We start from the raw sequence: 25,141 nt of genomic DNA, 5'->3' as shown, positions 1-25,141 counted from the left end.
CAAATATTATCAACTGTTACATACACAAAGCTTTGGAAGCTTAGCATGAAAATTTGTCTTGTATAGTACTCGCATCCTGCTGACTGTGATATTTCATCAAAACAGAGTAAACTATTTTTTCTTCATCTGTCAGTGATGTAAGATTTGTCATATTTCATTGTTTTTTCCTTCATTCGCTTAATCTAACAATGAATTACTCTTTATGATATACCTGTATTTGTGTTAATAATTTCTTATGCACACTGTACATCATTTAGTGCTTTTATTGTAATTCCTTGATCCTTCATGGGCAGGTACTTAAAAGGTTTATACTTAAACCGTATATTCTCTTCTCAATGATTATAGATACAGCTCCTTGTGGAATTGCATTATATTCTCATTTCATCTTTCGAAGCAGTCAGTAACTTGTATCAATATATTTCTGTATTTGCTCCAAACTGCTCTTCATAAAAAAGAAATAAATAAACACAGGTGATGGTTTACTTTTTTATTCCTTATCCTAAGAAGGTGCCTTAGGTTGTGGATGCTGAACAGCACTGCATAACAGGAATCCTGGTTATGAAGTAGAGTGGTCATTTCAAAACGCTGCAACAAAATTGACTGAACTATTGTTAATTTATTTTTAATACAGTTAAACTGTGGGTTCTAGACACAGGGAAAGGGGCTGACATCCTAGGTACTGCACATATGGAGAAATACTGTGTTTTCTGGCAGGCAAACAATCTCTTGTAAAATGAGATACCAGGTGGAAATACTATGAAAAATGAAGGAACAGTAGCTCACTGACAGTATCCTTGTTTTGATATTTACCAAAAGTCACGGCAAAGGACAGCTTTTTAGAAGGTTTTGATGTCACCTTACATAGAAGGCAGTACAAATATGATAGTTTTAATTTTAGCTTAATTTAACTAAACACTCAAACTAATGAATACATCGTGACTGGAGAAAAGAGATGGTCTTTGAAACTGAAAGACAGGTAGGATGGGATAATTTGTAATAAAAGACAAGCTACCTTCATTTTAACTCTTATGTGATCAGGAACAGAAAATCAACATAAAGAAAAGAAAGGAGCATTGGTCAAAGTAGACAGAATATTACATTAGTAGTTTCTTCTGGGTATGAGAAGAATATTTTTTTTTTATTGAAGCACAAGATGAAATAGGTGTTTAGGATTTTTACATTTAAAGATGAGTGGAAAGAGTGCTATCTTAGACATGAAGAAAAGACTGATTTACTACTAACTGGGTTATGGAGAGCATGTGCTCAAAAATAGTGCTCCAGTTAAGCACTGCAATTATTGGAATGGGGGTATTTTGAAACTAAGGAGGAGAATGGCTCTGAAAAGAAGAATACTTGACTTTATCATGTGCGCTTTTTTGTTGTTTTGTTTTGTTTCTTACAGATAGATTTCGTCTCATATTTGTAAATGATAAATTCCCTGTGATGAGAATCATAATCTAAAAGTATTAATAATCATGTTTTGTTTACTTTGAACCTTTGGCTTTATCCTTGCAATTTATAAAGAGAAATTCTTTAACTTAAAAAAGCTATGGTTAATTTTTTCTGTTTATATTCTTAAGTAAATATTTTAATTCACTGCAGCAACAGGAGATCTGCTATACTACTGAATGTAAATAAGCTCTTCCATGCTTGTCATCTTACACTGATAGTATCATAAGACAAGTAATGACAGATTAAGACCTGCCTAGCAGAGGGAAAACTAAATTACAAGACTTTTATTAAGGCATAAATAAACCTATTAACTGTTATCTGGAATACCAATTAGTGGAAGGAGCACTGACAATTTTATTTATCAACATTAAACACAATTATTAATTACAGACCTGACGAATCTAGCAGTAAGCAGGACATGTTGGGTGTGCTGGGGCCCTAAGTCCATTATATGAGAAGGATGATTACCAAAATCCTGTGGGGAAATAAGTAATTGTAGCTGTAAAATTTTAATTGCCTTGGAATAAGGTAAATTATATTCTCTTGTCTCAGAATATAAATAGTATGGCATTAAGGTACCAAGCCTCACTAATTCTGAACAGCAAATGATTTAGACATCTATAGAGGGGAGGGAAGAGGAGCCAGGAAACCCTCAGAAATTTGCATTGTAAATATTGTGATAAAGTGATTTACCATTTGCTGTCACATCTGACATACTTGACCTGGCTTACATTTGCTTGCATCCATCTTACATGTTTTCTGAATTACAAAATTAGAAGACAGAAGAAATACCTAAGAAAGTATAGCATTGGAGGAGAACATAAAAACAACTGGAAAATTACTCTTTGACGAACATCCTGTTCTTTAGAATACTGTCCTACCCTTCCATCCAAAGATTGGTAGTAAGAGTGTTCATTGCTAAATACAAAATTTGTCCCAAAGCGTCTCTGAGAATTTCCTGCAAGCTCAATATTCCACTCTTCAATAGAAATTTCTTACTGAGTACTTTAAAGATGCTATTTTTTGTTGTTGCATTTTTCCATTGGCAGAAAAAAATGTGAAAGTAATAACCTACTTGATATTTATTTTTTGTTGCTGTTTCTTAAAGATCCAAAGCCCCAGCTTTCTGGACACTTACTTGTAAGTGCAGCCAGGAACTCCTTTTCAAAGCTTATGGACAAGCTGAATGTAATAATGGAGACTGTTCCACTAGGCAGCAGCAGGAGCATTACGTACCTGCAAAGAGACTCCTTGGTACAGAGGCTGGCTCATGGACTTCATAGAATAAATACCCAGGCCCTGGAAGCTGGATTGTGTGACAGACTACCCATCACGGTATGCATATTTATAGCGCTACTTCATGTAAACAGTAGGTTCACAGCATAAGTGTTACAGTGAAGCCCCCTTGGTAGTACCATTAATTTTCTTTCAGATTGTTTATGAGTCCATTACATTGAAGTCAACTATATAATCAGAAATTGATTTGCAACACCCAAAAGCATTAGGGTGTGAATAGATTTTTTATTGTCAAAGAACTTTAACAAGAGATTTGACATATCCAAGAAAAATATTTTTTTAAAGTTCTATCAAAATTTTATTTGCTTTGTAAAAATAAACTTGCTTTTGGCATTAACTAAGGTTAAGTGTTGTTGCTTTTTTCCCCTTTTTTTTTGTTACTTTTTTTCTTTTTTTCTCCTGCTCTGTTCTGTCTTTCAGAAAAGATAACCTTTTCAATTTAACCGAAATAAAAAGATGAACTCTTTCTCCCATAGTTTGTCTTCTGTTGTGGGCCTGTTTGTGAAAATACATACTTCCTTGAAAACAGAATTTTCAGTAAGTCTCAAGAGTAGATGGAAATGGTTCTCATTTTTGCACTTCTGTGTGTCTCTTAGAAATGGAGGACAAAAATAGAGCTTTGTCTAATTTGCTTGGATATTAAAAGTGATTTATTTTATTGCTAAAATAGCACATTTTATAGCACATGAATTTGTTTCTGTGTTCTAACAGAAAAGCATAGCATCCTTGCAGAAGCAAATATTTGAATTTACACAAAGGCTTCATACAACAGAGGTGGAACGCCGCTCACTGCGCCTAAAACTTGCAGAATTCAAGTGGAATTTCAGTGAGATGAAGAAAGAAGCTGACAAAGCCCAGAGCCTGCAAGAGCAATTAAATATGTTTAAGAAATCTGTAAGTATATTTGATTTAGAGGAGGCTGCTTACAAGGGATCCTCCTTTTTACACATTTTTTGATTTGTGTTCTTTTGAAAAAACAGTTATAAAATCAATATACTATTAACAGAATTTTCCAGAAGACTTGCCTTGTAAATACCACTAAACTATAAGTCAGATGTATTTAGAAATATCTCCTTTCCACAGGAGTTTCTCTTTGATTTGTAGAATGAGGTATTCGGTGTAAATTACATGTTTGGTCTTCAGCAAACCAGGTTTTTTTCCGTACGTTGAAAATGTTGGTGTGATTTATACACCCTAAAAGGATATATAGATTTCACTTCAACAGAGTAAAGTCAGCTGGAATGACGATATCCAGTAAGTGTGTTCATAAAGCAGAAATGTAATATTTTAAACTCTTCATGGATATTGCCGAATATTATGATAGACATTTTACTGTATCTTTGAGTATGGATTACATCCTGAGATAGTCAGTGCAAATTTTAGTGTGGCTGTTTCCTTGAAGGAGTAAGTTTATGGGAAGGAAAAAAGAAAAAAAGCTCTTTTCTACATTCTGCGTAGCACATAAGCACCAAATTCCTCTGACCCTTTGCTGTCAGTGATGGATTTACTTAAACACTATGGGTTCACTAACCTGGCACTGTCTGGTGGGAATGGGAGGAGACAACAAAAATGTTTCTTAACCTCTTGAAGCCTCAGTATAGTGAGTAATGGATGTGGTGTTTGAGGGAGAAACGCCGTTTTGTGCGCTGTTGATAGGTTCCCTGTCCCACTCCTGCAGCTGTGTCTGCAGCCCTTACTGGAGGGGCAGAAACTCGTCTTTCCTTTGGCATGCTGGAAGTTCACTGTGCACCTTTCCTCCTACACCTAGTTTCTGTAGGTTGCATTCAGAATTGAGCTGAGAAAGTGGATAGATAAAGATTCTTATAGGTGCTTCACAGGTGCACGGTATAGCTGAAATAGTTGTGTCGGAATGAGCAGCGTTTTCAGTAGCTGTGCCCAATATTGATTCTGAGGCCTAGTTGGTAGATATGTCAGTGTGTCCCAATCAAAATACTTCCAAGCGGAGAACATTTATTACATGTTTTCACATCCATTCTACTTCCTGTTCCTAGATGGTAAAGTGATTTTTTTTTTTTAAACTCAAATGGAGAAGGTTATATCTAACAATCTCCTGTTCTGTTCTTACTGGGTTTTATTTCCTTACAGCTCTGGAACAGTTAAATGAAACTGTCACATTTTAGACTGTTGTTCAAAGGCAGATGAGGATTTTCCTTAAAAAAATGTTTCTTCTTTCTGGAACATTTTGGGGAGGGGAGAAGGAGTCCAGGAAGACATTTACAAGGGTTAATAAGATATGGGGGAAATGTGGGACATTGATCTGCATATTTCCTTCTAAATATTGATTCTTTAATACCTGGGGTGCTGATTTGAATAGAGCAATGAATGCATACTGCTCACAGTACCCTGAATGAAAAAACACAATAAATAAAGTTGTCTGCCATTTTATTTTTCAGTGATCTGTCTTCATGTTAAAAAAAATCTAAATGCTCATCTTTAGCAAACCTTTGTTTTAGAATTTGATATGTTTGCAAGTGGAACTCTGAAAGTCAAGCATGTAAGCAAGTGAATGCAGTTACACAATCAAACACAATTTATTTCCCTTATCAGAAACTGATCACCCATGAGAGGTTTGAAAGTACATGTGAAGAATTGAATAATGCATTACATCGGGAGCATCAGGCACAGGTGCTTTTGAATGAACAGGCACAACAGCTACAGGAGTTAAATAATAAACTAGAATTGCACTCCAGTGAAGAAGCAGATAAAAACCAAGTCTTAAGTGAAACCGTAAAGGTAAGATAATTATCCTTATGAAATAGGCAACAGAAATTTACCTTTTGTTGAATAAGCCAAATCTTGCAGTTCTTGTGCAAATAAAATTATAGTAGTAAACGCATACATACTACTCAATCCATTGGAATTTTAGGGTCAGAAAACACTTCCAAGGTGAAACTTCAAGGTATAATTTCTTTTGAGACTGGGCGGTGTACACCAATATCTGTAATACATGATGCATAAGAGACAGCAGTTCTAGCTAGCATGAGGTGTTTGCAGACTATAAGAAAATGAAGCAAGAAATACAGGAATACTTTGATTTTTTTTTTAATAGAGGTCATAAGAATATTTAAAAACTGGATTAGCTATTTCCTGAATATAATCCTAGGGTAGAAAATGCATTTGTCAGTTTGGAATATGCTAGGTGAGAGCAGAGAATATCCTTTTTCATCAGGATTATAATTTTCCTCAGACATAGCAACTAATGAGGGAAAATATGTTGTTACCAGAATCTCTGATATCAAATCAAGAAGCAGAGAGAGAATAAGAGGTTTGAGACCAGGTGGATATCTAACATGGGAAGAGAAGAAACCTGATGTTGGGTCAGTAATTAATGTGTGGTGACCTGAGCTCTCTGCAACTTTTATTTATCTTTTATTTAAAGCAAGCTTTGCTGCTTGTGTCCAGCCTTCAGCCTTACTACTGTCTTTCCACCTCCCAGTATTCTTCTCTGAATTCATAGATGAGCAAAAGAGACTGCTTCACTGGTATTTTGAGAAATAAAAGCGCTTGTGACTTTGAGGAAGATTTAGGGAGACAGTGACAAGTAATGTCAAGAAGCAGGAGGAGAACCAAAAAGATGCAAGCAACAAAACTAGTAGAAATGTCAGAAACCATTGTTGAAAATATAACAGTGAAAATGGATGTCAGGGGACATGACTTGAAGCAGAGTTGAAGTTCGAAGTGATGTACAGTGGAGGAAGCTGAAGGATGTTATTGAATTTATTAAGAAGGGTTTTCATTAGCAGTATTATTTACTAAAAATGCTTTAGCTCACTAAGGGTGAAAGACAGTGACATTTCTAATTTACCTGCTTGTTTTAATGTTTTTTCTTCCTCACTATCCCCTGCCTCTTAGTGTTTCATTTCAGTGTAACAATAAACTTGTCTAATGTTTAATGTTAATACTTGATGTAAATACTTGATTCAAGATTTTAAATTGGATATTACAATCATAAAGAAGGGAAGAAATAGAAGACAGATGCTATTTGAAATCTTCTTTAGGGTCTGCTCTTTATACATTAATGCATGGTATTTCACCATGTTTTACCTTATACGTAAAACATACCTTTACATTTGTTCAGGTGAAATGAAACAAAAAGTCAGTTGTAGACATTTAAAATGTAGAGTGGAGTTTTAAACAAGTCTGCTACATGGATTATTGGATACTGAATTAGATTTCACAGCTTCAGTTTTTTATTAATGAAAGGCTAGATACAATTTTTTTTGAGACATTAGTGATCTTAAAATGCATCCTAATATTACAACCGCCTAGCAATTGTTTGCTACTGGAAAAACCCGATTTAGTGTAAAATGCTTGATTATAGCTGAAAGCCATAAAAATACAATACGATATAAAAATATATAACTTGTGATAGGATGGAGACTAAGAAAGTTGACAGAATAAGCCTTAAAGCTGAAACTGGCCACTTAACAGTTATTTGGTTTTCTAAATGTATTACTCCATAATTCTCAATCTTTTCCATGGAGGAGTTTTGAACCAAATTTAAGTTGTATGCTTGTTGCCATGTACTGTCCCTCAACTTTGTTTAATACCAGAAGGTTTGATGCCTTTTAATTCCTTCTTGATGTTTACTTACAATAGTTACCACAAAATGGCATTGTGGTTGTAACTGCCTTTGTCTGTGGCTGTATCAAGGAAGGAAACAATATCAGTTGTGGTAGCATAGAAACACATGTTCATGATCCTAGTGGGTTTTTTGGTGTTTTTGTTTTTGTTTTTTTTTTTTACATAATGCCTATATAATTTTATAATGTATACTTTATAAATCATCATCTCACCTTCAGTTTTTATCATTGTATTTTACAGTTCCAAACCTGTGTTGAATAAGTATTTCATATATTCAAGTAGCAGCCTAACACAAACTACTTTGATACCAAGGGATAAAAGGATGTCTTTTTATTTTGAACTCTGTGTGTCTGCATTTTTTTAATTTAAGAAAAAGTCTCTAATAACCTTTTTAACCACAATTCCACTTTTTTTCTCTGCTTTTGCCCTGGTGTCTTAAGTGACAGACGTTTTTCTATTGGATAATTATTTTTTGTGAGGTTTTGGGGTTTTTTTGTTGCTCTTGTTTTGAAGTACAGTGGAACAATCTCATCTCTGTTATAATCAACCTTGACCTTGTAAAACAGTGTTCTTAAAACTGCATAAACTTTTAAACAGTACAGAACTAGGTAAAAAAAGAACTATTTCACTGAAAAAATGTAGTAGAAAAAAATATGTCTCCAGCGTCATTTTAAGATACAAAATAATCTATCGGTCTAGGCTAAACATATTACAAAAATTGGAGAATGTGGTGATATACCAGTGATTTCAGATGGAGTAAAGTGTCATGGAGTAAAAAACTTGCTTTGAATTCTTTACTCATAGTTCTTAAACAGGTGAGAAGGTGAAAAAATAACAGATACTTTTACTGTTGATAACTTTTAAACTTATTCACACTTCAGCAGCAATCGGTAAGGACATACTTTGGTATTCATGTACTTCCATAAAGTAGGCTTATTAAAGGGGTAATACTTAATTTCTTAGCTTTATCTGTTCAGATTTTAATCCTGTATATTTTTATCTTCTTAATGGCATATACCATAGAGACATCCAAGGTAGCCAATTACATTCAAGGTCAGCTGGAACTAAGCAACTCTTTTGCACCACTTTTTTATTAGATGAGGTAAATCAGCAGCTCTGATTCCCGTGTCTTTGAAGAGAGACTTTTACACAAATGCTGAACAGGCATCTGTAGCAGACATAATTTTTCCTCATTATACAAGCATGTCTTAGTTCCAGTAAAATACTTTTTCTTCATATTGACAGGCACTGTGTTTATATTTACTTCCTATTAGGTATCAGAATAGTTTGGGTGGGGGTGGACTTTCAAAGGTCTTCTAGTCCAGCCCCCTGCAATGAGCAGGGACATCTTCAACTAGATCAGGTTGCTCAGAGCCCTGTCCAGCCTGGCCTTGAATGTCTGCAGTGACAGGACATCTACCACCTCTCTGGGCAACTCGTGCCAGTGTTTCACCATCCTCATTGTAAAAAATGTCTTCCTTATATCTAGTCTGAATCTACCTTCTTTTAGTTTAAAACCATTACTGTTTGTCCTATCACAACAGACCCTGCTAAAAAGTCTGTCCCTGTCTTTCTACTGGAAGGCCACAATAAGGTCTCTTGGAGCCTTCTTTTCTCCAGGTTGAACAACCCCAACTCTCTCAGCCTGTCCTCACAGCAGAGCTGTTCCAGCCCTCTGGTCATTTTTGTGGCCTCCTCTGGCCCCTCTCCAACAGGTCCATGTGTATACTATACTAAGGGCTCCAGAGCTGGATGCAGCACTCCAGGTGGGATCTCACCAGAGCAGAGGGGCAGAATCACCTCCCTTGACTTGCTGGCCACGCTGCTTTTCATGCAGCACAGGATACAATTGGCCTTCTGGGCTGAGAGCACACGTTGTCAGCTCATGTCCAGCTTTTCACCCACTAGTGCCCACAAGTCCTTCTCCACAGGGCAGCTCTCAATCCCTTCATCCCCCAGCCTGGATTGATACCAGAGTTTGCCCCAACCCAGGTGCAGGACCTTGCACTTGTCCTTGTTGAAGCTCATGAGGTTCACACGGGCCCACTTCTGAAGCTTGTCCAGGTCCCTTTGGATGGCATCCCATCCCTCAGGTGTGTCAACTGCACCACTCACCTTGATGTTATCCACAAACTTGCTGCAGTTACAGTTGACCCCACTGTCTATCTCATTGATGAAGACCTTAAACAGTATCGGACACCACTTGTCACTGGTGTCCATCCAGATGCCTTTGGCCACTACCCGCTGGATGTGACCATCCAAACAATTCCTTATCCACCAAAGAGTCCATCCATCAAACCCATATCTCTCCAATTTAGGGAGCAGGATGTTGTAGGAGACTGTGTCAAAGGCCTTACAGAAGTGCAGATAGACAATATCTGTAGCTCTTCCCTTGTTCTCTGATATAGTCACTCCATCAGAGATTGCCACTAGGTTTGTAAGGCAGGACTTTCCTTGGTGAAGCTATACTTTAGATATGCTTTAGAACCTGTTATAAAACCAATATATTTTAAGGTTCGGTTTGTGGAGTATGTCCTCTAAATGGTTAATGGTTTGTGGAGGATGTCCTCTAAATGGTTACTGAATGGCTCTGTGTACATTTCAAGTGCAATATATGTTAAATCTTGTGACTTGCTACTGATCTGCCTCGAAGTAGTCTTCAATACGTGTTTTAGAAGAAAATATCCTAAATTTTGGATTTATTTACTCTGCAGAGCTTAGTGTAGCTGCCATTGATTTATGACAGCAAAAGTGAGAAAAGAATCTCATCCAAGTGCTTTGATAATGCTCACAGAGAAATGTTTTCTGATGGGAAGGTTAGGAGTGTTTATTTTCACTAGCTATCCCATTTAAATTGTTATATGTATATTCTGTGTTCAGAAAGGGTAGTATCCTTTGCTAAACAGACAGATATGAATTAATTGGATTCTGATGGAGACTGAAATTTCTAGGTTTGCTAGAAGCAGATGTTTTCTTTGAGCAGGCTCTTTGGTCTTGGTGTGGATTTCAGATAAAGGTTGTAGAGAATTTGCTCCTTTTTGTTGCTTTTTCTCTTCATCTATTTATAGCTACATATTTTCCCTAGAAAATAATTTATATTATTTATAAAATTTATTTTGTTAATACAATTGTTCACACTTCACAAGTTGGTTTTGTAATTGGCTGTTTCTGCGAAACGATGCAGTATTCTAATTTATAGAAAGATTAAAAGGCCTCACTTACATGAGGAAGACCAAGGGATTGTCATGGTTCTCAAATAGAACACAAAGATTACAGTCACTATAAGAACAGAAATAGATTTTGTATTTTTTTTTAAACTGAAAAATTGGAAAGACTGTTAGGATTTGGGTGCGCTGAGGGACACTGTTAATTACCAAAAACTTGTTTGTCACTTTTTCAAGGAATGGTATTTCTGTGAATTTTCTGTTAAATTAAAAGCTATTCTTTAAAGAAAGCAGTAGAGCTGATTGCCATTAACATCTAACTTAACAGAGACTTTGTATTAATCAGGTTTAGCATGGTAAAGGGAAGCAAGCTCCCCTCTGAATAGGTTAGAAACTGAAATTAATAATTGGTCTTTTTTTTTTTTTTAAATTTTCCATACTCTGTATATTTTAAACACCTTTATAATTTATAAACTAGGTAAGACTGGATTAACATTGCCATCTGCCCTATTCTTAGTCAACAGATGTCATGTGTTTTCTTATTACACTAAATTACAAGTTAAACAGGTTTGTCATGTATTTTGGTTTGCATTAGCACTATTTGTAAAATAAGTAAGCCTGCTCATTCTCCTTCTCTATTACATACTTCCACTACTGATAACTTCTTAAATAGACAGTCTTCAGAGGGTAAAGCCTTGCCCTGGAGCTGGTCCTTTGTGCTTTGTGTTATAAAATTGCAATGCATTGTATGTGGAATTTAGGTATGTGGGAAGGAGTAGTTTTCCCGGGCTTAATTCTAGCAGCTGCTGTCTTTACGTAATTGGAGAGGCATGTAGAGCATCCTGTTGTGGACTGGACCTGGGAGCTTCTGTTCACTGGAGAGATGACTGGTGAAGTCTGTGTTCTGTTACTCAATCTGCACTTCAGATATCTAAACTTAAACTTCACCTTAAATTTCTCTTCTGTGGTTTGTCCATGAAATTGAATTGTGTTATTGTCCACTTTGTGATTTAACAAAAATTAGATAATCTTGTGCATTAAATCTTCTCTTGGAGATAAATAGTTGTACTCTATTCAGTTTAGCACTGGAAAGCAGCTGTTCATGTTGTGGTGCAGAGCTCTCCTTGCTTCGCTTCTCTGGTTAGCCTCTAAGCTTCAGGGTCCAAGGTTTGCCCTCTTCTTTTTCCACTTTAGAGATTACCTCATTAGGAATATTGATCGCTGCATTTCCTTGCTGAACAAACTTATTTCCAGCCAGGTTGTTAGGTCTGTGTATTTCCTTTGTTCTGTGCCTAGAACATTCATCAGTATCAACATGAGTAGTCTGGAGGGACTGAGGTCAGTACATGGCCTTCAGAAAAGTATTGTATTTGCTCCAGAGTCATCGATGAAGCAACCAAGCAACGAGCAACCAAGTTGCTGAAGGTCTGCCTTAACTTTTCTGCATGACGCTTTCTGGAAAATGTGTAAGTAATGAACAGAATAGGAGAAGGAGTAAACTTTAAAATTATGCTTAATAGCTATTTCTGTGTTTGCATTAACATGAAGTTCAATACGACAATTCAAAATTTTGCAGTATGAGTCACACAAACATAATTAGAAGCTCTTATTTTGAAAGGATATTGGCATTACCACTGTCTTACTGTTTAATTCCTGTGTAGTTCCTCTTTTGTCCAGTTTTGCAAGTTGAATTCAGTAATAGTTAATTGTAATTTGAGCAATGATTTTAAGATTTTACATTGGAATTTGACCACATACCAGATGAACAGTTTTTGGTTTTTAAGTTATTCTGCTACAAAATATTATATTAGTTAGCAGTAAGGATATTATTCAGGCTGTTTTTGTCAGACAGATTCTTCACTATCTTTGTATTATAAGAAAAAAAAAATCTCCAAAATGACTTCTACTTTACACTGAGAGAAGAGTGAAAGGAATTGTCAGTTTATTACATTTATATTCAAACTAGTCAGATGTAATCATTATTTATCCAATGAGAAAAGACACCCCTATGTTAGAAAAAGTCATATCTGTTTTTAACATGTCAAAGAGCTTAAGATAGCTGAGGAAGGTGCTCTCACCATTATAGCAATTTGGATGTAATTTAGGCACTGAGAGAAACCACTGGAATAAGTCATGATTATATAACATCACTTTAGTTTGTCTTTGAAGGCTAATTATGACCAGGAGTTAATTTCCAAGTAAGAATCCATTTTCCCTTCTATTGAAAATTACAGAATAAGTTTGATCATGATAGTCTGATTCAGTAGTCTGATTTCAACAGTCATTTGTCTAATAGTGCACTCAAGTGCCCTTCTGGTAGTTTGCAGAGGAAGGCAAGTAACCGAGACAGGTAGAATTGTGCCCAGGAATAATGAAGCTAATGCAGAAACAAGAGTCAATAATTTGGATTGCAAGTTACTTCTCAACATATGGCTAAGTCCTTAGGGATTTTGGTCTAATATATTAGTGACTGGTACACAGTGAAATCTGGAATCTTTAGTTATATCTTTACAGTGTAGTGATATTGCCTATTTCAGAAAATATTTTTATCTTGAGTCTGTTTGCTGCACTGCACTATTAAAGAAAAAGACAACAACTAACCAACCAAAGAAGTTGACATTCTGTCAAAGAGAAGGAAAGAAAGAAAGACAAAAACTTTCACAAAGTAATTGCATGAAACAGAGCATATTAGTAGTTTTTTAAACAGTGACTTCCCATATTTTCTGGGTGTTCTGTTTGTAGGAAATATTTGCCTCTCATGTGGAGAAGGAAGAATAAATGGAACAATATTGGGATCTAAAAGCTTAATGGTTTTATTGCTACATAGTAATTTTTCTGATAAACACCTCTGTCCATGACCTTGGAATTTATAGTGCAGTGAGAAAGATTTATTGACACGTAATTTGGAAGAAAAATGGGATTATTGTGTAATTACAATGTGTGGTTATTAAGCATATGTACTTACATACTGATTATCCCTGTTATTTCAAGACCTTCAACCATGTTTCAATTTTCACTCAAAACCACAGAAAGGCTTCCTGGTAAATTCAGTGCTTGGGAGATCTTTATTATATTATTGGGTCAACTACAAAGTAACTTTGTTACCTTGAGATGTACAGAGGGAATCAATAGATCTTTAAAACAGCATGTGATGTTTTTAAAGAAATGTTCTAAACCTTTTTTTTTTCCTGGTAGTTTAGATATCAATGTGTAGGACTTTCTGCTATACAAGTTCTTGATATACAAATCCTTTATACATAGATTTGCTCCTTGCTGCTGTTTGTGTAGGATATCTCTAGGGCCCCATCATTTTTTCACATTAGTCAGGTTTTCCCATAGTTTCCCATTCTATTAATATTTGTGTGAAGCTAACTCTGTAAAGACCTTTATATAATATCTTCTTGTAAAATCAAAAGTAACTAACTCTCAAATTCCTGTTGGAATATAATTAAGTGTGTATCTAACTGCTATCAGGCTAAAGCAAGAGATGCATTCCTTTGCACTTCAGTCCCCTTTCTTGGCTACACAGAATGACAGCAGCATGCCTATCCTTCTTGTAATTTGAATTTTGTATTTACTTTGAATTTTGTATTTACTTTTCACTATGGTTTTGATGATCTTCAAGGGCGAGCTTTTTCAAAATGTATACGACTTTCAGCTTCTGAAATCTATAGCAATGCTATCTTCTTATAATCCTGAAAATCATGGAAGGTCTTTGAGATTGCAGCAGGGTAAAAAACTCAAGACAGATTTCACTTTTTAAAAGTTGCTTAATATTTTGTGTTAATTTTTATAATATGTATTTATGAAAAACCCGTAGATGTACCTATTGGTACCTGAATCTTTTTACTTAGTTAGAAGGACTTTAACAAATATATATTTTTTTTTTTTTAATTTGGTGGTTTATGTGTTTGTTTATGTTTGTTTGTTTGTTTTTTGTCTCTGGACTACACAAAAAGTAATTAAGTGATTTGAAAACTAGGAATGCAAGATTCTCAATTCTAAGTAACAGTCCCAAGGTTTTTTTTATAAATAGTACTTCACTGTCATACAAGAAAATTTCTCAGGTGTAAGAGTGAGGAAATAAGTGTTCTTTGAGAAGAAAAGAAGTTAATGATCATTTACTAAGTTAGTTGGTTGTGTGATATCACCCATTATGTTTGATAATATTTATTACTGTTGCATCTATAGGTGAGTGAAGCAGGTAATTTTCCAAGTTTTGTACCACCATGGTGCCATTTTCTCTTCTACTTAGGAAACATACCAAAAGGAAAAAATAAAATAATTCAGTTTAGCAGTTGCAGTGATTTTTAGTTGTCAGTGTTTACCATGTCTGCTTCAGGATCTGTGTGTGCCACACTCAGAAAAACGTATTCCTTGTGTAAGGTTTGTGCTATTGGTTGGCACTTGGTGTGTCACAAAGCACACCCAGAGGGAAGGGACACAGTCAGTCAATACACCTTTATAGCTCTTTGATCTCCTCACTGAATATTGGCATGTAATGTATCTTTGATGCTTTTTCAACAGAACGATTCAGAAGTTGCCTTTTATTAGTTCAATTTTGTAATTTTGTTTTACTGTATCTGTTCTTTCTGCTAAGAAGACTACTCTCCAGTTTTTAATGAAGGGAGGGATAGAGGTGGCCTGTATAAAACAATAGACCTTTTAGTATGAAATTACATATGTATCAACTCATTATTATTTTACTGATGTTTAAAGAGTAAAAGGGATAAAGAGAATGATGTATGTGTGTTTTCCCCCTGCAGATACTTCATGCATATTAAAATCAAATATGTGTACACTAAACAGCATTTGGGGCTATCTGTGGAAACACATATATTTGAATACAAAGGTACAGTCACAACGCTTGTGGAAAATAATGCAGTGTTTGAATGTAAACTGTATAAAGGGATAAATCTGCCAAAGCCCATGTTAATGTTAGTGTCGTGTTAAAAAAAAAAATCCAATTCATTAATTAAAGAAAATTGAAAACTCCTGCTGAAACACAATCAAAACTTTAGAATGCATAAACTGACCTATTTGGCATTGTCCATAGCTGCTTAATGTGGTGGCTCACACTGATGTGCTGCTGTTCGTAGAGTTGTGTGGCAGCCTCTTCCAAGAAACTGCTGCAGAACGACCTGCAGCACTGAAACCATTTAGCTGGACCACCAGTATATTGAGGTCACGGGCAGTGTCTTTTCTTACTCATGAGTTGAACCTTAAGTTCTATTTAGCAATTTTCTTGAAACAATTCTAAAGACTCGTAGGATTTTAATTTTTTGAACCAGTGTCTGAATTGAAGACCCATAGTCAGTGTACCATAATCCTTCTTTCTTAATTTTAGTTCTGAAGTGGAATGCTGTGTGATTGAACCTGTCCCTGATGACTTTTTAGTCTGTGCCAGGTTCTCACTGCCTTCAAATTGTATGCCTTCTAAAATCAACTATGGGAATCTAATTGTGATTATCTAATTTGCAGGTAACATTTCATTGTTATTGTTAATAATTTCATTCTCTTTCTTCCTGAATTATCTAACTGTTAAAATATAGAAATATTCAAAACAAAATGGAAGAATGTTTTTTGAGAACTTCAAATAATCTGTTCCTGGGCTTAGGAATGTCACTAGTAATGCAAGATAATTGTGACCACTAGGACATGATCAAAGACAGACGATTTGAGTCTAGTTTTACCTATAATGAAATGCCAGAAACTGATACAATATCTTGGGTCATCATAGATAATTCAGCTAAATATTTCTCTGTGTGTGTGTACATGTGATATAGTAGCACTCATAAACCATAGTAAAGTCTAAGTGCTCTTTGTATCTTTATATTGTACACTGTGTGCTAATATGCCCAGTTAAATAATGCATAGGAAAGCTAAGCAACACTATTGCAGGTGTTAGAGAGCAGGGTCAGTTTCCATGTAAAGTTAGGCGCCTCCCCTACACACAGGTACAAGAGAGAGTTATGAGAAGTCTTCTTTTGCAGTACCACGTATAAAGCATCTGTTTGAAAACTTGGAACTGTTACTGTAAGGCTGGGGGTCTATCAGAGTAAAAAGTAAAAAAAAAAAAAAGGATTATTTCTTTTCAGTGGCACTTAAGTAGCTGATTTAAAGGCACAACACTGCCAAGGTGCAGAAAAGCTGCTGTTTGTACAAGGCTGGGTTTTGCAGTCTGTATCGTGATGGGAGAGAAATTTACTTCTCTAGGGAGAAAAAAGAAACATCAATGCTGAGGTGTTATCTCAGAGGTGAAGGGGGAGTGAATGATAGTGTACTCATGCCACCACACATGTGATTCCAAAAATGTATTCTCACTTAACATCAAGGGTTTTTCTAATACACTTAAAACTCACAGTGATAAAGCCTTTTTCTGAAATTGTCTTTGTTCCATTAAGGTAGTATAATCTTTCTCTGCAGCCTTCCAGTAATACTAATATAATTCACTTAGTGCAGAAGATGATAAAAATTTCTAGATTATCATGTGCATAAATTTTATTATGTAATTTAACATTTTCCAAAACATTGTTTAAAAGTAGGGCTTAATTATTATCTCTTATTGGATTAGTGTATGTCTAGAAGGCTCAATGCATCTTTGTATTCAAAAGAGCGTCCCTCAACTTTTTCGACTTCTGTTTCTCATAAATGCAGCTGTGTATCTAGCAGTGTACACATTTTAACACCCATGCTTTTGTTTGCTAATACTAACAGTCCATGAGGATCTAACCTACGTGTGGGCAGTTTATATTTTGTGATTACTTCATATAAAAACTTTCAAAGTTTAGTTTAGTTTTACTTACTTTGAAGCTGGGTGACATGTGATCTCTCTTCTGGAAGAAGTATTATTATGTGGAATTATTCGGGAATAGCCACTGTGTTTAAATTAATAACCTCTTTTAATTCACAATAACTTTAAAGCATACACAGCTCAGTGACTTCAAAAAGAATTTTCAGTCATCCTTTGCTAAACATTTTGAGCTAATGCAACTGAAAAATGCATTCCTTTCTTGTTGATCAGAACAGATTTCCTCTTGAGAAATAAGTCTGCATTGTAGCACAGAGATATTAAACCTAGATTTACGTCTTTGAGGCACTGTAACCCAGGCTGAGCTACTGCAGGTAAAATGATCGTGGTACCTAAATTCGCTTGGATATCTGAGAGCTATGCTTTAGTCAATAAATGGACTGTTGCCTAGACATATATAGGTAATGCCATTCACTTTCACAGTTTGAGTGCCTAGAACTTCTAATTACTTTTGTAAGAAATCTCTTGCAAAATGAAAACATATTCGTTTTCTTCATCCAATCCATTGAGTGACTCTCAAATAAATTTTTATTGAAATGTTTCTTAATACTTACGTTCTAGATCTTGTAGAGTAACTGTGTATCACAGATACTTTTTAAGCTGCATGCACCATAATTTAACTTATAATTGTCTTCAAATAATTGCTTGACTTTTCTATGACACTTACTGTGGCCAAAGCTTTCTGCTATCAGCATAGTTTGTGCCCCAATTTTATGAGGGTTTTCTATATAAAACAATCACAAGCAATTGTATTTCACATTGAGTCAGAAATGTGAAAATATGTTTGCAAGTATCCCGTCATTCACCACTATTTTGTTGGTTATTTATTAAAATCATTGTGCTGCTTGTTTAGTAGACCCACTTACGCTCTGTGACCTCATTACACAGGGCGCTTTCAAAGATACGAAGAGCCATTTTGCACCTTGTTAGATACCCTGTGATCTATAACAATCATCAGGTATGTCCTCAGAGTGCCAGCAAATGGAAAGATTGCTGCTGTCAGGATCAGGGTCCAGTAACAAAGAGGTTGAAAAAAAAATCACTGCTTTTTCTGCAAAGCAGATACAGCTCATTCAAATGTACATTTGAGCACTCATATTTCTTTTCCTAGAGAAGTTTAAAGGGCATGTGAAAGCATTTGTTACTGAAGGAATGTCTTGGGTGGTCAGGCTCAGGTTAGCTCTGCTTTGCAAGAGCAGAACAGCCACGTGGAGTTCATTTCAAACTGTTTTAAGACACTGCTGCAGCCACTATGAAACACACAGTGAATACATATATACTATGCTGATACTGCATCTTGGTTTCCAGTTCAGAAGTGTAAATCCATCTGATTTGTTGACATAGGTCTGAATGTGTGTCTTGAATGTTCTCTCTTTTTTTTTTCTTTCCATGTATCCGTAACAAGTCTGAATTATGGTTTTTTTTTTTTTCTCTGAGATATTCCATCTCCTGTTTTGATAGAAGTTTCATTTTGAGTTGTTCTTGATAAGTAAGAATTTTTTTTCAGAAAACATCATGTGGAAATTCAACTGTACAGTTTGAGCTAATGTAATTTGGTTTGCATTGCAGTCATGCACGCTAAAAATGCAGTTGACATTAAATATTAATGTAACTTCTTGTACTTTTTGGATTTGGACCTTCTGAAGATGCTAGACTTCTCTGGGTTATCTGTTGAGTGCCTTTTGTGGAGCACTCAGAGACCATCCTAAAGACTATAATTGCCAAAAGGGATAATGGGAAGTGTGTTTCAGCTGGTGGAGGAATGGATACTGGCTAAACTTTGTATTCTTTTTTTCATTGTGGAATTTTATTAGTTATGTGTGTAGGACAGTATTCAGGATGTATTCGGTGTACAGATTTTTTAAAAAAGTAATATGTTGCATCTAAATGGAAAATATACTTATGAAACTTCATCCTGAAGATAAAATCTTTAATTTCACAAATTAGTTTGTAATACACATACTGCAGTATATTTGCATATCTTCTAGTGCTGTGTTGTGTCTGTGTAATTTAAATCTAATTTAGTAAGCAGTTTGATCTAGCTTCAGTTGATCTTGGAAAATATGCTCTCAGTATGTGTCACACATGCTTTGCATGAATTTAAACTGTATGACTGTCATCGTTCATCTAGAATGATTATCCATCTGTTATCTTTTGAATAGAGTGTTTATTTGTTGGTAAAGAATGACAGTATTAAGCTTTGATTTAATTTTGTGACTGGCTTTGGAGAAAGATATTCCTCACTGCAAAGGCTAGGCTTGTTAAAATTACTTGTGGAAGGACATAGCCTACAGACATCCAATGAGATTTTTCTTCAGTGCTATCAGTTGCTTGCTGTTCTCTCCAACAAATGTTTTTTTCATGCTCAGATTATGGGTAAAAAAGCGCCTAAATCTAAAATATCTCTAAAGGGAACTTCTTCTAAGGATTCTGATGAAAACTCTACTGATCTAGGAGATTTTGGTGGACTGTAGAGTGCAATGATTTCTGAATTAGCACCTGAATGCCTAAACATCTGAACAAAATAGATAACTGGTATTTTACAGCATGTCAATAAATTAGAGTTTGGCTTTTAAGTTGTTTCAGAATTACTTGTGTTTGAAAGTGAAAGCTCAGCATCTTCACAGAACTATGTGCAGACGTGGTAGGTTTTTAAAACCTTCATTCTTATCATATTTAGCTTCAACTTCCTAACAATTGTAATTGTCCACAGAAAACATTTCAAGATAAATGCATTATCAGGTTTTGAAATTTTCTTATTTTTGTAAATACTAAGACCTGGGGAGCAAAATAAGGGCTATATTGTGGATTAAGTGAAATATCTCAAGGCTGTGCTTTTCTGATAACTGAACCTGAAGTGACCTTTCTCAGACACAATTACAGAGCTGTATGTTTTTCCTTTAATTTCATCAGGGGTTTAATTAGTATACAAATAAAACTTCCCTTATCTTCCTTTCTACCTAATTGGCTTGTCTTCGCTTATATATGAAGAATGTGAAAATGGGCTGTAATTAGGGTGACCGTGTTAACCTTTTTTTCTCAAATGTACTGTTGCCTAAAGGCCTTGAGGCCTAAAACCAGTGCTTTGGATTATTGCTTTGCAATCACTATGGCTCTCCCATAGGTTTTCTCATGAGCAGAAGGGCTTTGGGTGCTGCAGGTTCCCACTGCTTAACAGGATCTTCATTCTTCTCCCCTCTAAATGTTTATTGATTATCTCACTGCTCCACACTCAGCCTCCAACAACTTAATATCAGGTGACAGTCAGGAGAGTTCTCCAAGTAATTAGAGTGGAGCATTGAGGGAACAATTAGGAGCAGAGTTATTAAACTTGATTTATCCTATTCTCTCCTGAACACTTTCTTGGATATCAGAACATCACACTTTCACAATCTACCCTGGCTGAGAAATTAGTGGCTAACCTGCTGCTTATCATTGTTGCCTTGCTGCCTTGAGGCACACCCTCTTGGTTTCAGTCACTCAGCTGGAAATATTAGAGTCCATAAAGTTTATCAAGGGTTTTAATTAGATCAATCTGAAGAAGGAAAAAAAGAGAGGCTTAGCAGCCATTACTTTAGAATACTCCACACTGTATTTGAGCAATTTCCAAGGCTTGACTTTAACCCACAGTAGCAAGGAGCTTCAAGTGAATGCTAAAACTGCTTTTAGAGGCCTAAAATCAGTTTAACTTTTGCTTGGATGTTGCAATATTATTAGGTAAAGCCTGACTCCTGTGGAGATTTCTGTAAATAATGGTGAAAGTTTTGAATACAATAAAGCAGCTGTTGAGTCTGGTATTTGATTTAATAATTTCTATAATGCTTTGTCACCCTTTAGTGTGGATTGCTGGCCATGCCTCTCAATCAGGCTTCACGTTCCTCCCTGTTATTGCCTTATTAATAGGCCTGCACAATTGGTAAGCAGGTTTAGTTAGCAGCTCCCAGAAGATTTTTACACCTAGTGGGTCTCTTCATCGTTTGTGGTCAGTGATGAAAGCTTTATGCAGGAGCAGGCAACTCTTCAGCCCCTGTATGAGGATAGCTATCTAGCAAAAATGAAAAAAAAATCTGCATAATATTAATATTATCCTGTCTTTCTTCACTCAGTTAGACCACTAGAATCTTGGAGCCAGACTCTGTTCTAGCAGACTCTACATCAAAAGTTGCTCGCATCAAAATATTAGCAGAATTATCTATTTTACATCAGCCAGAGCTCAGTCCTGTGACTGCATCTTAAGAACAGATTTTTCAATCAGGTGGGAAAGTGGGGTGGGCAAAGCATTGGCGCCAGATACAGTGTTCTCTGTTCAATAAATTTGTGAAAAGATGGGAATATGGGTGGGGGCGACTTGACTTAGTTTTCAGAGCTGTTTCCTTGGTGCTGACTTAGCTTGAAGCAAACAAACAGTAAACACAATAAATGGAAGAAGATAATGTTATTAGTTCTTAAATTAAAGATGCCTCTTTTTATCCTTGCTAATCCACATCTGGTTAATTGGAAATAAATTTCCCGAAAATCTGACCATTTGGAAATTCAGCTCTTTGACAGGACTGTGATAGCTGCCAGTAGCATTAAGGTAGAATTTCTCAATGCAAAACAACTGGTTTTGGATATCTTTATGCTCCTAATGCAGTGGAAGAAGGAGGTCTGTGTGTTTATCTTAGGTGAAAAATAGCACTCTGAACAGTCTGAATCACTAATAGGGACATAAGAGGCAGAACAGAATTATTCAACCTGCAGTAATTTGAGCAAGACTAATATTAACATTTCTGGGGTATAGAGTTTCTTAAATAAACTCTGGATTTAGAGTGTTTGTTTGTTTGTTTTTGTTTGTTTGTTTGTTTTTGTTTTGTTTTGTTTCTTTTTTTTCCTTTTCTCCTTCTTACAGCAGTGATTAATCTCAGCCTAGATTTTGTAAACTGCTGAACAGAGTTCAGGTAGTGGTGCTGTACCTTCCTTGTAAACATGCTTGAAATAACTGGTTGCTTTTTTGTCTTGAGGAGAAATTTCTTCATTTTGAGAGTGCCAGAGCACTGGAGAGGTTGTGGAGTCTCCTTCTCTGGAGACATTCAAAACCTACCTGGACACATTCCTGTGCAGTCTGCTCTGGGTGAACCTGCTTTAGCAGGTGGCTCAGACTAGATGATCTCCAGAAGTTCCTTCCAACCCCAATCATTCTGTGATTCTATGATATGTTTGAAGAAAACTTATGCCAATCCACAGATTTCAGTTTATTTTGCAGGATTATGCAGTTTTATGCTGTAATTTGTTATTTCATAGAATTTTTCTCTATCATATTGTCTTTTGAAGTGCCTTTGACTCTTGTCTAGGTTTGAGCTTTTTACAGTTAGTTTAATTTTCAGTGCTATCCAAATTTTTATCAGCCTTTTGTATTTAGTGTTCTTCATGCATATCCACAGCATAATACAAATTTTCCTTGTTCCACAGTGCAGGTCAAGTGCGCCTGCGTACAAATTATGCAGAGCATTCTTTGCAGAAAACTTAAGCAGGAAACATACCCGTATATTTTGAAAAAAGGTGCAAGAGCTCAGTCTTGCAACTGTGCAGCCTTCTCTATCCTTCTATATTGGTTTAGAATCTGTCAGAATATTTGCATTTTGTAAAAGAATGTTTATGGCCACCTATTATAATTTCTTTCTAAAAAGGCAATTAACAGCTGTAAATAAAATGTAACATTTAGCAAACCATGAAGTCACGTTATTAATACCCCAGTCTGTAAAAGTATTGATTTACCCCAGCAGAAAGGAGCAGCAACTAACCAGGTTCTCTATTAATTAGTTCTGTGTGCTATTTGTCATCTATTGGATTAATCTAAATTGATTTAAAACATGTTGTGTTAATTCTAAGCCATAGAGAAACATTAAAAAATTCACATACTATTTTGCATATTGGAAAGAAATGTTAAAATAGTGAAAGCACCAGAAAATAGTGATATATTCTTAGCAAGAATTGTGGCAAAACTGTACTTAATGTACTAATAGAGAATATTAGATTCGTATTTTCTTTTTAGTCGTGAGATTTCTGAACTGTGCAAAATATTTAAATAAACGCTACTTAGTTTATTCTCTTTCTTTGTGAATTCTTTTCATTAATGTTCACTTTAAGTTTCGAGAATATTCTGTTCTCTGTAATGCTGTATTTGTGATTATTTCCACTGTGTTTAGATCTGTTATTTGCAAATATAGTACCTGTAGCACAGTATATCTACCTGTTTGATCAACAAATCAGTTTATTTTATAAAACATATTTGTACATAGGCAGTATACTAAAACCTGGGGGGTTGTGAGTTTGCAATATTTTTGTAAAGAATTCATAAAACCCTGCTATGTAATGGTCCAAATCTACTTCACACTCAGTCTGTTTTCCACTTTGTTTAATAGCCTATGGCATAAATTGAAGTTAATTATTTGGGCTGACAAGTAACTCTGCTTTCTGTCTGCTTGCAGAGACTCTCCGAGGCAAAGATGGAGCTGAGAAGAAAAGATCAATCTCTGCATCAGCTCAATAGACTTCTTACCCAGCTGGAGCAGGACAAACGTCGACTGAAAGAGAGCATCCGTGATGCGGAGAGTGCCCTCTGCGTGGCAGCGAAGTGAGCGCTGGGACCTTGGGGAGATCACTTAAAACAGACAAAAGATCAATTCTTACTTTCATGCACAGGGTTTTAGCCCTGGCTAATGTAATGCTAGAAAACAAAAGTACATCTTTCTCTCTTTGAAATTCAGTGATAGTCTTCTAAAAAGAAAACTGTTAGTTCAAGATACCAGGCGGTATGTTTTCTGCAGTTATCTCATAATAGTGCTCCAAGTTCTGAGTCCTGAAATAACATGGGCATTTTTGTTTGCCATTTATCTTACTGATTTGACATCTCTTTGGCAAATGCCTAATGCTTTCTTTATTTAAGAAATGATTGCTTGTTTGTGTGCATGCCATCTTTATATATAAAGAGATAGAATTTATTTATAATAAATACAGAAACATCAGCTACGTGACATGTCTTAGCTGCCAAAGGGGCTGAATCCAATTTTGGACCTAGTCTTATCTGTGGAATAGGGCAGATATTTGGATTTAGACATAAAACCCATGCCTTTTTATACCATAACCAGGAGAGTGGAAGGAAGTGTTCAGGGACTGATTTTGAAAGGATTGGTAGTCAAAAGGTGTTCCGTTGACTTGAATGAGATTATTACTAACCTCTTACAGTCATATAGTCAGATAAAAAGATAAATCTTTGCAGACTCTGTTATCTATTAGCCTTATTGTAGTATGAATTTTGAATATTGTTGGTCCATGGCTAAGATTTTTTAAAAGTTCAATTTAAAATTAAAATTTCTCATTATACCTGGGATACATTTGAGCTCTGAAGAACAATAGCTTAGAAGCTTTAGGGTTTTATGCATAAGTGAAATAATGTAATTAATATAGTTTTCAGTTAAATGTTTAACAAGCTAATTAAAATGACAAATGTTGCTTAGTATGAATGTACTGAAGCAGATGTGACCTGAAGAAGGATTTGTTCTGGAGAGATTGCCCCTTTTCACCCTGCTTCAACCTATTTTGCACACTCTAGTAAAGATCATTCCCTATGGCCCTTCTTATATTCAGAAAAGGTTATTTTAACGTGATTTTAAAATTGGTTTTATTTCTGTGTATAGCAGTTGAATATTGACAAATCAAAAACCCATCCTATTTATTGTTCTACTAACTCTTCATAACAAATGTCTTTTTTTTTTCCTTTTGGAATATGTTAGCAAAGTAGGTGAAACAGACTTTACTTTTATCCAGAAAATAT

The 25,141-nt window shown here is 35.5% G+C and overlaps 1 protein-coding gene across 1 annotated transcript in view; it reads left to right on the top strand.

Moving 5' to 3' along the window:
* Window positions 1-25,141, top strand: part of CCDC171 (coiled-coil domain containing 171) — a 135,567-nt gene that overhangs the window by 73,073 nt on the left and 37,353 nt on the right. The window contains exons 17-20 of the mRNA XM_080362213.1: window positions 2,561-2,787; window positions 3,460-3,642; window positions 5,317-5,502; window positions 23,796-23,941. Of these exons, the coding sequence (XP_080218339.1) occupies window positions 2,561-2,787; window positions 3,460-3,642; window positions 5,317-5,502; window positions 23,796-23,941 (742 nt within the window). The remainder of the gene's footprint in view (window positions 1-2,560; window positions 2,788-3,459; window positions 3,643-5,316; window positions 5,503-23,795; window positions 23,942-25,141) is intronic.

Source organism: Nesoenas mayeri (assembly GCF_963082525.1).
Source record: "Nesoenas mayeri genome assembly, chromosome: Z".
NCBI classification, from domain to species: domain Eukaryota; kingdom Metazoa; phylum Chordata; class Aves; order Columbiformes; family Columbidae; genus Nesoenas; species Nesoenas mayeri.
This window is presented reverse-complemented; position numbering and strand designations above follow the sequence as displayed.